Raw genomic sequence first — 16,896 nt, forward strand, 5'->3', positions numbered from 1 at the left:
GCCACCGGGGCTGCCCGAGAGGGACAGTCTTGAAAAAACCTAGCAAAAGAGTAAAGTAACAAGTGTTGTTTCAGTGACAAGAAATGAACAACCAGGGACGCCTGGGTAGCTCAGTGGTTTAGCGCCTGTCTTCGGCCCAGAATGTGATCCTGGAGACCCGGGATCGAGTCCCATATCAGGCTCCCTGCATGGAGCCTGCTTCTCCCTCTGCCTGTGTCTCTGCCTCTCTCTGTGTCTCTCATGAATAAATAAAATCTTTAAAAAAAAAAAAAAGAAAAAAAAAAAAGAAATGAACAACCTTAAGACTGCAATTCTGGCAACCTAATTACATGTTAATGGTGGTTGCTTGCAACTCAGTCATTATAGGATTAGGGTATCTGACCTGACCGAGTAGACTCCCTCTGCATCAAGCCCTAAATATACAGAATCTGCCCCATGTCACATCACTGCACTCAGACACACGGATCCATAGTTCCCAGAGCCACATACCACCCCCACCAGTCCTACTTGGATGGATTATTTGGGAGCATACACTCAGGCAGGGTGCACCGCTTTGGAATATGCTTTCTATAAACCCAGAGAATTAATATTCATTTCTTAACCAAAGATGGATTTTCTTGCACTCAGTAGTACTTTTTTTTTTTAAGATTTTATTTATTCAAAAAAATTTTTTTTTATTTATTCATCAGAGAGAGAGGGAGGGAGAGAATGACAGAGAGAGAGAAAGAGAGGCAGAGACACAGGCAGAGGGAGAAACAGGCTCCATGAAGGGAGCCCGACGTGGGACTCCATCCCAGGTCTCCAGGATCACACCCTGAGCTGAAGGAGGCGCTAAATTGCTGAGCCACCCAGGCTGCCCTCAGTAGTACTTCTTAGGGTAGAAATGCTTTGCTGATCAAGAGTATAGTTTAGCCCAGTACAAGGCCAAACCTTATTACAGTGATGATATATTTAAGAGTTAGGCCTTCAAATGTCCCTCACAAAACAGTGTACTCAAAATTGGTTCCTAGAACAAAAGTCTTAGTACCCTTTCCTTCCTTTTAGTTCATCCTTTAGTGTTCTTCAACTTATTACTTTTCTTCAGAAGCTGGAAATAGGGAAAAGGCAAAGTACCTGCCATCATCTACATAATAATACAGTGAGCCAAGCACTCAGGAGGTGTATGATCAATATTCCTAGAGAGGCCCTCAGACTTTTTTTAAAGATTTTATTTTGGGGGGCACCTGGCTGGCTTAGTTGGTTAAGCATCTGACTTTTGATTTTGGCTCAGGTCATGATCTCAGGGTGGTGGGATCAAGCCCCAGCTCAGGCTGGCCTCAGCGGGAGTCTGCTTGATTCTCTCTCCTTCTCACTCTGCCCCTGCTCCCACTGTGCTTGCTTTCTCACTCTGTCTCTAAAATAAATAAATCAAGTTTTTATTATCTTTTTTTTAAAAGATTTTGTTTATTTATTTGACACAGAAAGCACAAACAGGGGGAGTGGCAGGCAGAGGGAGAGAGAGAAGCAAGCTCCCCGCTGAGCCAGGAGCCCATTGTGGGACTCAATCCCAGGACCCCGAGATCATGACCTGAGCAAAAGGCACATGCTTAACCAACTGAGCCACCCAGGCACCCCTAAATAAATCCTTAAAAAAAAAGATTTTATTTTTGGAAGAGAGGAAAAAATAAAACAAGACAAAATCAGAGAGGGAGACAAACCGTAAGAGACTCTTAATCATAGGAAACTGAAGATCTGTGGAGGGGTGAGGGCTGGGGGGATGGGGTATCTGGATGATGGACATTAAGGAGGGCACATGATATAACGAGCACTAGGTGTTATGTAGACCAATGAATCACTGACCTCTACCTCTGAAACCAATACCTTATATGTTAAATTGAACTTAAATAAAGTTTTAAAAAGATTTTATTTTTTTAAGTAATCACTACATTCAACGTGGGGCTTGAACCTACAACTTTGAGATCAAGAGTCACACACTCTACTAACTAAGCCAGCCAGGCACTCCATGGCCCTCAGATTTAAATCAGTTTGAAAAAATTATCTAAGGAATGAGTTGCTTTCTCATCCTGTCTGCTATGAGGTTAAGAAAGGGAAGGTATCCAAACCATTGTGGCTGAGGAGGTGAGTACTGAAGCAGATGACATCTCCAACAAAGGTGAGGTGGGTGTCAGGCTCAATGGCATGCTCCACAGCAACAGGGATGTAATCTGCCACACCTGGGTGCCTCCGGTCCCAGATTCCCAAAAGTGTCACTCCTGTGTTCACTGCCTGGGCCACGTAAGTATAGTTTCTATTCCCTGGCCCAATAAGGAGCAGGTCATCTCTGAAAGGAAGTAAGAAAGCAGGTCATCTCTGAAAGATCATTGTTAGGACACAGTTCTGGGGGCAGAGCTGATCACAGCATTTTCTATTCAATAGCTCAAAGGTTCAGAAGCAACTTTAAGGTGGAAGGCAAGCAGTGAGTGGCCAAGGGTCAGGTCTATTACCTTCATACACAGAGTATTCAGTAAACCCCCCCCCCTTTTTTAATTAAAAATTTATCTTAAGTACAGTTTTTGTTTTGTTTTTGTTTGGCATGGAGCCCCAGTGTGGGGCTTGAACTGACAATCCTGAAATCAAGACCTGAGCTGAGATCAAGAGTTGGATACTTAACCAACTGAGCCATCCAGGTGCCCCAGGACAGCTTTTTGATAATAATACTCCAACAAGCTCCCTATGGGAGCTTTCTGTGAACTAGGGCTTAACAGACTGAAGACACCCTGAAATTCTTCTTCATTAAACAACTAATACCATTCTAGTGTTTCACATCCTAACGAAAGAAATAAAGATCAGATTCTGAGTAGAGAACTTTAATTTACTGGAGCTACTTTATCACCCTAGCCTATCTACACAGTTTTTACTACAATGTGGACATCACTCCTTTGACTCCACACCTGTTCAGAGCCAGATGAAGCTGGGTATTGTGTGTGTGGAATTTCTCTCCGATGCTGTTATAAAACTGGACAATGAAGGTGAGAGACATGCCCACGGGGAAGGCTGGCAGGGTCCTCCCATGGGCTGCATACAGCTTGGGTTGGCTGCTCATCCGCAGGTATGTCACTGGTGCCACCTGTGGGAGAAGGGCTGCTAGAGGGGAGCTGCGACAGATTCTGAAGTTCACAGTTCACAGTAAAAACAGGGTTCTTGGGACGCCTGGGTGCCTCAGTGGTTGAGCATCTGCCTTCCACTCAGGACATGGTCCTGGAGTCCCAGAATCGAGTCTCATATTGGGCTCCCCGCAGGGAGCCTGCTTCTCCCACTGCCTATATCTCTGTGTCTCTCATGAATAAATAAAATCTTTAAAATAAATAAATAATAAAATAAAAACAGGGTTCTTCTTTCATATGAAACAGCTCCTGATCTGAGATGACTTAAATCAGAGTGAGTAAGAAATATGACAGTACAAGGGACACCTGGGTGGCTCAGCGGCTGAGCTCCTGCCTTTCACCCAGGGTGAGATCCTGGAGACCTGGGATCGAGTCCCACATTGGGCTTCCTGCATGGAGCCTGCTTCTCTCTCTGCTTATGTCTCTGACTCTCTCTGTGTGTCTCATGAACGAATAAATAAAATCTTTTTTTTTTAAAGAAATATGACAGCACAGGAAATGGCTCCTTAATTATTAAAGCTGTAGGAATGTGGAGAGTAGTTGGAGCTTTAAGATTTTATTTATTTATTTATTTATTTATTTATTTATTTATTTATTTATTTAAGATTTTTATTTTATTCATGAGAGACACGGGGGGGCGGGCAGAGACACAGGCAGAGGGAGAAGCAGGCTCCATGCAGGGAGCCTGACGTGGGACTTGATCCTGGATCTCTAGATCAGGCCCTGGGCTGAAGGCAGCACTAAACTGCTGAGCCATCCAGGCTGCCCAAGTCTCAGATTTATTATCAACTTATAGATTTTTTTAAAAATATTTTATCTTTTTAAAGGACTTTATGTATTTGAGAGAGAGAGAGAAAGAGACCTCACAATGGGCAGAGAGAGGAGAAGCAGACTTGCCACTGAGCAGGGAGCCCGATGTGGGGCTTCCATCCTAGAACCCTGAGATCATGACCTGAGTCAAAAGCAGACAGTTAACCAACTGAGCCAACTATGTACCCCTAAAGATTTTAAAGTAATCTCTACACCCAGCATGGGGCTTGAGTCCATGGTTTCCAGACCAAGAGTGGCAGGTTCCCCCAACTGAGTCAGCCAGGTGCCCCCAGATTTGGTGTCTGTTTAGTGGAGAATAATAATGCCCACCCTCAAGGGCTTCTTTGGTAGTTAGAAGAGATAATATACACAAAAGAAGCAACATAGCGGCTAGAATATGCTAGATGTTTAATGCCTGAAATATTTTTGTGTATGTTAAATTTTTTTAAAAGATTTATTTATTGAGGGAGAGAGCAAGAGAGCACATGCAGAATTACGGGGAGGGGCAAAGGGAGAGGGTGAGAGAGAATCTCAAGCCGACTCCATGCCAAGCATGGAGCCTGACACAGGGCTCAATCTCACAACTCTGAGATCTTGATCTGAGCTGAAACCAAGAGTTGGATGCTTAACTGAATGTGCCACCCAGGCACTCCATGTTGGACTTTTTTTGATTAATTTTTTTTAATTCTAATAACAAAGCCTAATTTTGGTAACAATAGTTCTACTCTCTCCCACACCCTTTTGCCAACACTGCTCAGAAGTGTACCAATTTGAAGCTAATCCCTCTTGTAACAAGGCCTCTAAAGGCCATTTTAATTGGATGGTTTATACCAATGTCAAGATTGTTGACTTATCTTACAGTTCCTTCTGTCTGCCAGAATAGTTTCTAGTTATTAAACCAGGAAATCTGCCTCTTCAGGCCACGATATCCCTTTTATTTTTTTTGAATAAGTCACTGACCTCACCTGAACTCCAGTTATGGTTGTTTGGTTGACTCCAAAAGGTTCTACAGAAGTGACTTCCAACACAGCAGTACCTGCAATGGAACCAGCTTTCAGTAGCCCTTCACCATCCTCCTCGATGACAGATGAATTAGGGAAACACTTGAGAACACGAGAACTCACAAAGGCGGCCCCTTCCCTAGGGAACAAATGGAACATGTGACATCTCTTGGGGGCTCTGACCAGAAAGAAAGGAGTAGATATTGCCAGGATTATTGTTAGAGACTATACTCTGAAGAAACTGTTTGCCATTCTCCATGTTGTGTGCTTATTTGTTCCTCATGTAAAAATCTGCCTTTGCATTATGCCTATCTCTTTAAAAATCACATCCCATATTATCATTAAAAAAAAAAAAAAAAAGGGGGATCCCTGGGTGGTGCAGTGGTTTAGCACCCGCCTTTGGCCCAGGGCGCGATCCTGGAGACCCGGGATCGAATCCCACGTCAGGCTTTTGGTGCATGGAGCCTGCTTCTCCCTCTGCCTATGTCTCTGCCTCTCTCTCTCTCTCTGTGTGACTATCATAAATAAATAAAAAATTTAAAAAAAATCACTCAGCTAAAAAGTTCAGTCTTTTTGAACAAGTATTCAAACAAACAGTTGTGTGTGAATGTTCATAGCAGCATTATTCATTGCGGCCAAAAGGTGAAAACAACCCAAATGTCCAACAACAGATGAATGGATAAACTAAGTATGTTATATCCATACCATGGAGTATTATTTAGTTATTTAAAGGAATGAAATAGGGGCGCCTGGGTGGTTCAGTGGGTGAAGTATCTGCCTTCAACTCAGGTCATGATCCTGGGGTCCTGGGGTCAAGCCCCCAGGTTGGGCTTCCTGCTCAGCGGGAATCTGCTACTCCCTCCGCCTCTGCTGCTCCCCCTGCTTGGGCTCATGCGCATGCATGCTCTTTCAAATAAACAAGTAAAATCTTAAAAAATAAATAAATAAAAGGAATGAAATACTGATACATCCTGTGCTGGGAATGAACCTCAAAAACATGCTAGCTGAAAGAACCCAACACAAAAAGTCACATGTTGTATGATTCCATGTAAATGAGATACACAGAAGGTTAAATCCAGAGAGAGATGATCAGTGGTTGCCAGAGGTTTTAGTGGTGATGAAGATGTTCTGGAACCAGACAGAGGTGACAGTTGTACAATTCTGTGATGCACTAAATGCCACTAAATTGTCCACTTTAAAATGGTTAATTTTATGTTGTGTGACTTTCACTTCAACTAAAATAACTTACTTGTGGGTTAGAAAAATCACCTAGAAGGCAACAGTTCTCTCCATGTTCCTAAGGGTAGGGTTGGAACCTGGCCTGCCTTCCCCACTCTCCTCACCTGTTGGTGTGGAGTCTGAGCTGGGAATTCATAGGCATCAGAATTTGCTCAGGCTGACACTCTGGAAAGAACAGTTGGAGTTTCTCAAATACCTAAAGTGAGAAAATAATGTCTTCCTCATTTCTGAAAGAGACTAACGATGACCTCTGCTCCCATATCGACAACTACAATCAATGTCCTCCTCACTCCAGCTTAACCAGAGGGCCCATAGCACTCTTTTCCAAATGAGCCAGACACTTAAAAACACACCTTGGTATTCCAGAATACAGATCTATTAGTAGTCCTGCTTCTGACAAAATTTGCACCGACCCACCACATCCTCTATATCACTTAGATATTAGACATAAAATAATTTTAAAATTTCAAATTTTAGCTCCGGTAACCTGAAAAGAGATCTGAGAACAAGAAAACCTGTAATAATAAGTTAGCAAGAGACACTACTCAGGTTCTCCCTAGTAAAATGCTCTTTCCTCTACCCTCCTCACTGAATTGGAGAAACAAAACCAAAATAAAGGAGAAAAATAGAAAAAAAAAATCAGTTCTAAATTCAAAGGTAGAGAAACTTACTTGCCCCTCACAAATGATCATTTTTGTTTTGAACACTAAAAACAACAGGACCAGTTAGCTTTCAGCCTGAGAACACCTGTAGAAACCAACCATTCATGCTCTTACACCTTACTAGAAGTTAGGGTTAGAGCTCCTAAGTTGATGGTTATCATAGTATCTATGTCAGGCAGAGCAGCTCAGAAATGAATCCCTTTTTAGTTATTATGGCTTCATATCCTGTGTTCATTGTGTGGGGAGTTAAGGGGAGTGCAGGTTCTTACAGCTTCTAATGCCAATATCCACATAGATGCAACTAGCAAGAATGACAAAGATCTAGAAAGTATGAGCATGTTCTAGGGCTCCGTCTTAGCAATTTCCTCTACTTCTATCCAGACAAATCTCCTCATAGATGATAAGAGGATATCACTTTCTTCTTCTTGATATGTAAAAAGATTTAGGTTTGGGATCTTACCAGGATCTGAACTTCATCAGACAGTTCTAACAAATTCCCCTCAAGCTGCCCAGAGGAACTGTTCATGCAGCGGACAGTGACTTTGATACTGGTCCGACCAGCTGCTTTTGTGTGGACAACCATGGCAAAGTTATTTTCTACTGGGAGCTGTAGGAAAACCTGGAAAATAGTCAGGAATGGATTAAGAAATATTCATTAATAATCATTGTGCCCTTCCCTCTGTGTTGTAACAATAAAGAAAATGTATGCTAGGTAGATCTGTATAAGAGAACTAGAGTACCAGGGGGTATTTTCATAGTTATTTCTTTTCATATTCCCAGCAACACAGTCATCTCTGAAGTAAAATCTGTGTATAGCACTCAACTAATTCTGGCAAGCCTCTGTGAGAGTCTCATACAATCTTGAAGAATGAAAATGAAGGAAGAGGTTTCTAAAATGGATTCAGATAGTAGAACTTGAATTGGCAAAGTGAGGCAATGAACATCTGGAGTTCAGAGTGGTAGCAAGGAAGGAGGAACAAGAAAGGAAAGCTATTTCAGGACTATGCTCACACTAGCTGGCCATCTCCCTCCTGCTTCCCCACTATTCTGGCCCAGGCCAGATAAGGCCATCGGGAAGGCAGGGCCAACATTTAGACAGATGTTGGAGTAGACACTCGTCTACCTTCGGGGCACTTGTTTCATGTCCTTTTTCTCCTGCCTGTTTGGTGTCCACAGCCCTCAAGATATTTCTTCCAGCTCTCTTGACTCATGTTCCAAAATCACCTTTCCCTCCTCCTCCACAGAAATATTCCCATTCCCTTTATGCAGATCTTAATCGGCTGTCTGGAAGGAAGTCTTATGCTAAAGAACAAGTGGTTTATAATATGTTTGACCCACGTGACTTTCTGAATGATGACAGCACCTTGCAGGAGACCTCCACATGGGGCTGGGGGACCCTTCCCTTGCTACTACACTGATCGGCTCACCCTGCAGCATCTGAGGCAGGAGGAGAAACTGTGTATGGCTCTCAGTCACTACTCCTAGAGACAAGAGTGGGGCTTTAGATAAAGGTGGAGGAAAGGAGAAGCAGAACAGATGCTAAAAGCCTACAGCATCCCTTCTCTTCATATAATCCCTGGTTGCCAGTCAAGAAAAAGAGCTGAATCCCTGTGCAGAACTCTGCCAAACTAAGTACAGTTCCATCTCTCCTCAATGCTGAGAATACACAGGCTCGAGGAAGCCATGACAGAAGACCCAAACACCAGGGTTTTCCTAGACTAAAGATCTAGGATATTTTTAGGATTACAAATAGATTTTTTGACTTTTTTTTAGACTTCTCTTTTTAGCTGGCTCCAGAAATACCTATCTTTTTTTCTTTCTTTTTCAGGTTTCAGAGTAACTATGTGCATTAAGACATGAAAGCTATTTTCACTTACCACAGAGTACAGGTACAGCTCAGAGATACTGCAGGTTCAGTTTCAGACTACCACAATAAAGCAAATATTGCAATAAAGTGGATCAAATGAATTTTCTGGTTTTTCAGTGCATGTAAAAGCTATGTTTACACTATACTGTTATGCAATAAATAGCATTATATCTAAAACAATGTATGTATCTTAATTAAAAATACCTATTGCTAAAAAATGTTAACCATCATCTGCGCTTTCAGTGAATCATACTCACTGATCACAGGTCACTGTAACAAATAATAATGGAAAAATCTGAAATATTGTGAGAATTACCAAAATGTGACACAGAGACACAGAGTGAGCAAATGCTGTCAGAAAAATGGCACCAGGGATCCCTGGGTGGCTCCGCAGTTTAGTGCCTGCCTTTGGCCCAGGGCCTGATCCTGGCTCCTTGCATGGAGCCTACTTCTCCCTCTGCCTATGTCTCTGCCTCTCTCTGTGTGTCTCTCATGAATAAATAAATATAATATTTTAAAAAATGGCACCAACAGACTTGCGGTTGCCACAAAGCTTCCATTTGTAAAAACATGCAATATCTGTGAAGCCCTATGGAGCAAAGCCCAGCACAGTGCGGTGTGCCTAGATATAGACCTTATATTCATAATGTGTTACTACTCATGAACATAGTCAAATACTCACAAATACAATAATAAAGGAAACATGGTTTTCAAGAGCCCGTTCCAGCAAAGTATATTAAAAATTACATAGCATTAACTGAGTACTCAAATTGAATTTTTCCATATGATTTGTGGGTTTCCAGAGTTCACAGAACAAGAGGAAAAGGAGGTAAGTAGTAACACTGTGTAGTTTAGAAAGTCAGTCAGTCTCAAATTTAAGATGAAATAAGGTGAGTTTACTATCATTGTCCTGAAATTATATAATAGACACATTCATACCTCTGAATGCCTGGGCACTAGATCCAATACATCCCTTTTGCTCATGGACCAATGGAATGTGAGCCCAGGGTTGGCATTGCTGAAGGAGAAAGGGGTCTGGGTACTCGTCACTCCCATGACATAAACTGGCATCTGAAAAGAAGAAATAGCACTGTACTCTATGTCCTGCCCAGCTAGCACTAACAGAGCACACTGAAAACAGAGCCAACTTACTGACCTCAGTGGCTGTAATGAGTCGAGTAGCAGCTGCGAGGATCCTAACAGCCCGTAGCTGGACCACCTCAATGTATACTTCATCCTGCTCAGCAGGTGGGAAGGAGCAAGCATAGGCTAAGAGGGGGTGTCTGTGCAGTGGGCAGAGGATGCTTATGATAACTACTTTGTTGTTTAGGGCATTCAATAAAAAAAAATATGCCATAGATGTGTTTGTTTTTGTCCCCTACACAATTCCTTAAGAATAGGAACACTATGTCTTATAACAATGCCAAGTATTCTGTGGGGTTTTCACTAAAGATTACATATTTCCCATGCTTGGTTAAGAGAATAACAGGTAAGGGACTCAAAAGATTTTTCTCGGCTGCTGACAGCCCCCTAATCACCACCCCACATGCCCCAATATGGTTCCCAGATGGAAAAGTGGAAGTAGAACAGAGGTAAGAACCAATACCTGGGAAAACACAATGACTTTGCCAGTATCTTCATTTACAGTCTGGATGGTGCCATGGACCACAGCTGTGCCAACTACCTTCCCTGTAACCTGCCCCCTCCTGTTCACTACAGCCACAGTCTGGTTACTGATAGAGAAGTGAATAATAGATTGGGGCTGGGGGCCACCTTCAGACATTACCTGGAATTTAAACATGCCAGTAAATGCCTGGAACATGGGGAGAAATCACATCTCTTTTCCCAATATTTTGTCCAAGCAATTTGACCTCTTACTTTCCCCCACTTGCCAACAGACATATCACACACATCAGCTCAAATGCAGAAGAAACTCAAGTGCCACACCATACATGATCTATGGGGTTCGCAAGGCAGGTTATACCCTGTTCATTAGGGAGCAGGGAAGTCCTCATTTTCTTCTTTATCAGATCCTGCTGTACTTGGCTGGGAGGAGACAAGAGGAGGCCAATAGGAAGAAGGGAGTGCATGTGTGCTGGGGTAAGGCAGAGCAGGGTGAGGAAAGAGGGTAAATCCCATTTCCTGACTTTGAGATCACCTGCATCATGTTGGCTGGAATCAGTGTCATTTTCTCTGGAACAAGTTTGAATGGAGGAAATACCTTAAGGAGAAGACCAAAAAGACAACAGGGATGGATGACAATTTTGTAACAAATGATTACACAGCTTATTCTATGGAAAAAATCCTATACACGGATATGTATTTTACTTTTTTAAATAAATATAAATTTTATTTAAAATAGCAAAAAATTATAAATGAGAATGCTTAAAAATTATATATTCACTCACTGGAATAAAGGTGGTCATTAAAGTTATATTTACAATTATCTTTTTTTTTAAGATTTTATTTACTTATTTATTCATGAGAGACAGAGAGAGAGAGAGAGAGAGAGAGAGAGAAAGAGAAAGAGAGGCGGAGACACAGGCAGAGGGAAAAGCAGGCTCCATGCAGGGAGCCCGACATGGGACTCAATCCCAGGTCTCCAGGATCAGGCACTGCGCCGAAAGCGGCACTAAACCGCTGAGCCACCGGGCTACTCTTTCTTTTTTACCCTTTTTCTTTTTTGTTTTTAAAGATTTTATTTATTTATTCATAGAGACAGAGAGAGGCAGAGACACAGGCAGAGGGAGAAGCAGGCACCATACAGAGAGCCCGATGTGGGCCTCGATCCAGGGTCTCCAGGATCACGCCCTGGGCCGCAGGCGGCGCTAATCCGCTGCGCCACCAGGGCTGCCCTCTTTTTTACCTTTTTTCAAAGACATATATAAAAGTAGAGAGAACAGTATAAAGAACTCTCAGGGACCTATTACCCATTACCCAGCTTCAACAACTGCCAACACATGGCCAACAATGAGCTTTTAATGACATAAAAAACACTTTTGATATAAGATTAGGATGAAAAAAGCAGTATGGTTCATCTATCTTAAAATAAGCCTGGGGAAGAAGTGAAGGAATATTAATAATTGTTGCTCTAAGTAGTGCAATTATAGGTGATTTTCATTCTGTATATTATTATTTTTTGCTCTCCAAATTTTCTACAAGTATATTATTTTTATACACTAAAACAAAAACTTAAAGCAAATTACATATTGTTTCAAGAGTTAGACAACTATCATTTTATTCAGTCAAATAATTTTTAACTTGTGCAAACTAAATGGAAAAAGATGAATAAAGCTAAAAAATGAGGTATTAATTTTGGATGAGATAATTTCCTTACCTCAACCTGGCGAGGAGCTGATGTGAATTTCCTCCCCATCTTGTCCCTGGCAATGGCCACAAGTGTGGTTTGCCCAATAGAGACAGCTCGAAGGATATAATTTTCAGAGTATTCATCCTGTTCCTCCACTAGCCTGCAAAGACGTATGGTTTTTTTAAGGCAAAGGAAGGGCAAGTTATTTTTTTTAACATTTTATTTATTTATGAGAGAGAGAGAGAGAGAGAGAGAGAATGAGTGGAGAGGAGGGACAGAGGGAGAAGGAGAAGCAGGCTCCCCAGTGAGCAGGGAGCCCCATGCATGCAGGGCTCAATCCTAGGACCCTGAGATCATGACCTGAGCTGAAGGCAGATACTTCACTGACTGAGCCACCCAGGTGCCCCCAAATACATGTTTTTAGGTAAGAAAGATTTGATTTTGGGGCACCTGGGTGGTTCAGTAAGTTAGGTGTCCAACTCTTGGTTTTGGCTTGGGTCCTGGTCTCAGAGTCATGGGACTGAGCCCCTTGTCTGGCTCTCCCTCCCCCTCTGCCCTCTGGCCAAAATAATTAAATAATACCATTTTTAAAAATTTGATTTTAAGAGTGGCCAGTTATGCTTCTTTCTAAGATATGTAGCATTTTCTGTTCATTTTAACTCTAGTTAGAGGGAACTTCCAGAAAATAAATTTCCAGAGTTAAGACAAAGTTCATGGCAATGGCAGAAAGCTCCTGAAGGCTACATATTTGTTCTAAGACCCTAAAGGAATAAGGACAACATAAACATAAGACTGGCAAAATTGCAAATACTAAATCACCTCAGAATTTCTGTACTCCCCTTTTGCAGAAGGTAATACCAGCACCTCTGCTTCTAGATAGATCTTTCTTTCTTTCTTTTTTTTTTTTTTTTTTAGATTTTTCAAGGTTTATCCTCTAAACACCCCAGGGATATCATCCAAGGAGAAGTTTCATAAAATGGAAATATTCACGAGACACACAAGTTTGTCCCAAAACAACACATCTGAAGACATGGAAGAGAGCTGAATGTGGGAAGAGTATGTGCCGAAAGGCACTGTGAGAGAGAGAGAAAAGAAGAAAATCTAAAGTAATGTGCAGAGAGCGCTGAGTCTCTGATGTTCAGCCTGGGGAAAAGGAAGTGTGGAGGTGGCACTCACGTCAGGGTAACAATGGCAGAAGCCAACTGCAGTTTAAGCTCCATGTTTCTGAAGTATTTATTTCGGAATGGGCGTTTGGAAGAGCCAAGAACCCTCAGAGTTACTAACACAGTTTTACCTATTTCAACCTAGTAGTTAAAAAACAAAGGTAATTTTAGTAGACATGTCTCATTCACCAGGGACAGTCTAATTCTTTGAGGGCAATAAACTGTTTTGTTTGTGCTGAATGCTCCTGGTCAGCTTTTGATCAAAGAAACCTAACCTACAAGGTATCTGCTCTTTCACACCCAATTTTCCTTACAATGTTGGAGCATTGTTCTTAAAGGACATGTCTATTAACATCCCTGAGCGTCCTGCTGGGTGCACCAGATCCAAATAGGCTACAGGAAGTGGGGCTACAGAGCAAGACCGAGGCCTGCTTCTCTGATGCAAAGCTGCCAACCACCCTCACCTTATCAATCAGATCAAGTTCCAGCTCTTGTATGTCTGACACCCTGAGGTAGGCCACTGCTGGACCCAAGAAAGCCAAGCACAGATCATAGACCTCCAAGGTGAGAAATCCAGAGTGTACCGGAACTAACTAGAAGGAAGAAGAGAGCCGCTGGGTAAAGAAGCACACACGCTCCAAATATAATCAAAGCAGAAAATATAATAACGTATTTCCTTCGTGATGGGAACGGAGAGGTCACATTACCGGTTTCAGGCACAGCATAATATGCACCCTTAACAAATATTAACTGATAAAGAGCAAGATTTAAGTTGACTGAATCGAAGCAGAATCCAACATAGATAGCCAGCTTCTGAATCATGAATAGGGAAAGGAGTTCATGAAGAAAATCCAGTCCAGTTATGCCGAAATCACCAGTGGGGGAGGAAGTATAAGGGGACCTGGTTTTGTGCCATGTGTGGCAGGTCCTAACCCGCATGGCAGGTACTTTCACACCCTGTACACAGTGCTGCAATCTCCTCACTTAAACATTATGACCAATGTAAGTTAAATTCCTTTGAGCTCTTAGAAGAAAAGAAAATATACACATATGTTAATGTAAGGTATTATTTTTATTACTAAAAGTCCACTAAAAGCAAATCCCTTGGCGTAACTGACTACAAAAATAGCAATATATTGAGTTGTCATATCCTGGCTAAAAACACTATATACACAGGTTATAAAGTCAACAGTATATCTAATTACCCACATAGTTCTATGCTTTGCAGTTTATAGAAATGAACCTTCTTTTCATGGAAACCTTAAAATTAGATGTCTTCTACACTCTCTCAGTTCAACCACAAACAAAAATTGCCCACCTAGTTGAAGAAAAAAAACCACAAGCTTGTTTTTGGTTGGAGAATCTATGAAAGTTAAAAAAAAAAAGAGGCAAATGTCACTTTTATAACAACTCTGAGACATACAATGGAATTTTCCCAATCAGTCTCATAAGGATAAGATCTGACTTGAGATTATCAACCTCTAGGCTATCTTTAGACCTCACCTGGATAGAGCTTTCTGCTTCCATGTAAGTGATGGTGACAATGTCCTGCTCACTGCTGTTGACCAGGAAATAACCAGATCCTTCCACAAGGCTAAATATCTCCTATGGAAAGATCAGAAACAGGACATTCCATTCTCCTCAGTTTATAAATAATTCAGAGAAAATAACTCTTATCTACTTAAGGAAGAGTATGGGATTAAAAGATTAAGGTCAATGGACCAAAGACAAACTATGACTATTCAAGTATTACTGCTAAGGATATTGCAGCTAATTACTGCATATACGTCATATATGCTTATCAGTGATTTTCAACATATAAGTGAATTTTTTAATTGCCATACTATTAATAACCTCATACTCTTCCCCTCCAATCAGAGCCCATTAATTAGATGCCTCCAAGTTTCACCTTCACATCAGGGTGGTTATAGATGGTGGCATTCTCAGGCAGTACAGTTACATCATCTACCAGCAGCAGCTCTATAGCCGCAGATCTGAGCAAGTTGAAAAGTTCCTAGAAATGCACAAGAACCACAAAAGTGAGTATAAACTTTTAACTGCTCAAGTGAGAAGAAGATTCCAGTGCTCTTTCACATGCCAAAGATAACAGAACCAGAGAGATGCACAATTCTCAGATATACATTCTCAGAATCTCAATTCTCAGATTATAAATGACATTTCTTTGGTTTTTTTTTGTTTTGTTTTGTTTTTTTTTTTTTGTTTTTAAGTTATAAATGAAGATCCTTACATTTCAGTCATTTCTATATCTTACCTCTGGACTTTTCTTCTCTGAGTAGCCCACAAAATTGACTCCAATGAGTACAGTCCCTTTTAACTGATGTACTTTAAGGACCTGGTGACCTGGAGACATGGAGAAATGATAACATGTAGAATACAAAAGTGTCTCCAGAAAACCAATTTTGCCCCAATTTTTTCCAAATCATATTCTATTGAAGGAAGAAAAAAAAAAAAAAAAACTTTGTGGGGAAAGACACACAAAACAGAAAATTGAGGCAGCCCTGGTGGCCCAGTGGTTTAGCGCTGCCTTCGGCCCAGGGTGTGATCCTAGGGACCTGGGATCGAGTCCCATGTCGGGCTCCCTGCATGGAGCTTGCTTCTCCCTCTGCCTGTGTCTCTACCTCTCTCTGTGTGTCTGTCATGAATAAATAAATAAAATCTTAAAAAAAAAAAAACCAGAAAATTGAATTTTGTGTTATTATATTCCTATGTGACTCTGGGCAACCACTTTATTTCTGTTTCTTTATTAAATGAGGGATTGGGCCAGGAAAAACCTAAAATTCTTTCTAGCTCTAATGGTCTGTGGGTCCATACACAGACTGACAACAGTGTATGGGGAAATTCTGATTTAAAAATTGGAGTGAGAAATAAAGATCCAGTCCTGCAAGGCCTTTCACTATTCTAAACTGTCTTGTAAATGTGAACATCACATCTTGTCCACTTTAAACAGTTATTCCTCATTAAAGCAATTAAAACTCCTTCAACTAGTATTTGAAATGTTCTATAATCTGATCCTGTCTTCCCTATTATTTTTTCTTTCTTTTTAAAACTTTAACATAAATCTACCACTTAAGTCAATGTGAGAGTTTCTTTTTTTTTTTTTTTTTTTTTTTAATTTTTTTTTATTTATTTATGATAGTCACAGAGAGAGAGAGAGAGAGGCAGAGACACAGGCAGAGGGAGAAGCAGGCTCCATGCACTGGGAGCCTGATGTGGGATTCGATCCCGGGTCTCCAGGATCACGCCCTGGGCCAAAGGCAGGCGCCAAACCGCTGCGCCACCCAGGGATCCCCAATGTGAGAGTTTCTCATGATGCTCCATCCATCCATCAATCCATCCACCCATCCATCCATAAACAAGGATTTATTGAGAGGCTACTATATGCCAGGTACTATGCCAGGTAATTAGGATGCAGAGATGGAAAAAAAAAAAAAAAAAGGATGCAGAGATGAAGAAAGAAAACACAATCCTTGCTTCAAGAAGCCTGCAGCTTTAGTATGGTGACTATGGGGTAAACCAACACTACAATACTATGTATTGAGTGCTACTACAGCAGTAAGTACAGAACATTCATAAGAAAATGAATGCTTTCCTTAGATTGGTGATATAGAGGAACAGAAAACTCACAGATGGCAAGAGGAGAACTTAAGCCCAGCAACGATGCAAGAAAAGAAAACATAAAC

At 41.3% G+C, this 16,896-nt stretch overlaps 1 protein-coding gene across 15 annotated transcripts in view; it reads right to left on the reverse strand.

Moving 5' to 3' along the window:
- The window catches only part of NUP210L (nucleoporin 210 like), an 82,338-nt gene that overhangs the window by 17,768 nt on the left and 47,674 nt on the right, over positions 1–16,896 (reverse strand). For 10 of the 15 annotated variants that reach the window (XR_012032646.1, XR_012032645.1, XR_012032644.1 and 7 more), the window contains 15 exons: positions 15,468–15,556; positions 15,105–15,209; positions 14,699–14,800; positions 13,660–13,788; positions 13,209–13,336; positions 12,060–12,192; positions 10,881–10,943; positions 10,329–10,508; positions 9,879–9,959; positions 9,662–9,793; positions 7,316–7,474; positions 6,298–6,389; positions 4,919–5,093; positions 2,931–3,106; positions 2,103–2,320 (listed from right to left, as the gene is read on the reverse strand). Coding sequence is in view for 11 of the 15 variants with exons in the window: in XM_072829608.1 (XP_072685709.1) it covers positions 2,103–2,320; positions 2,931–3,106; positions 4,919–5,093; positions 6,298–6,389; positions 7,316–7,474; positions 9,662–9,793; positions 9,879–9,959; positions 10,329–10,508; positions 10,881–10,943; positions 12,060–12,192; positions 13,209–13,336; positions 13,660–13,788; positions 14,699–14,800; positions 15,105–15,209; positions 15,468–15,556 (1,962 nt within the window). In the remaining 4 variants the exon portion in view is untranslated. Of the gene's footprint in view, positions 1–2,102; positions 2,321–2,930; positions 3,107–4,913; positions 5,094–6,297; positions 6,390–7,315; positions 7,475–9,661; positions 9,794–9,878; positions 9,960–10,328; positions 10,509–10,880; positions 10,944–12,059; positions 12,193–13,208; positions 13,337–13,659; positions 13,789–14,698; positions 14,801–15,104; positions 15,210–15,467; positions 15,557–16,896 lie in introns of all 15 variants that reach the window. The other 5 variants (XM_072829606.1, XM_072829612.1, XM_072829609.1 and 2 more) reach the window with 5 other exon arrangements.

The sequence above is a fragment of the Canis lupus genome, chromosome 6, assembly GCF_048164855.1.
Source record: "Canis lupus baileyi chromosome 6, mCanLup2.hap1, whole genome shotgun sequence".
Taxonomy (NCBI): Eukaryota; Metazoa; Chordata; class Mammalia; order Carnivora; family Canidae; genus Canis; species Canis lupus.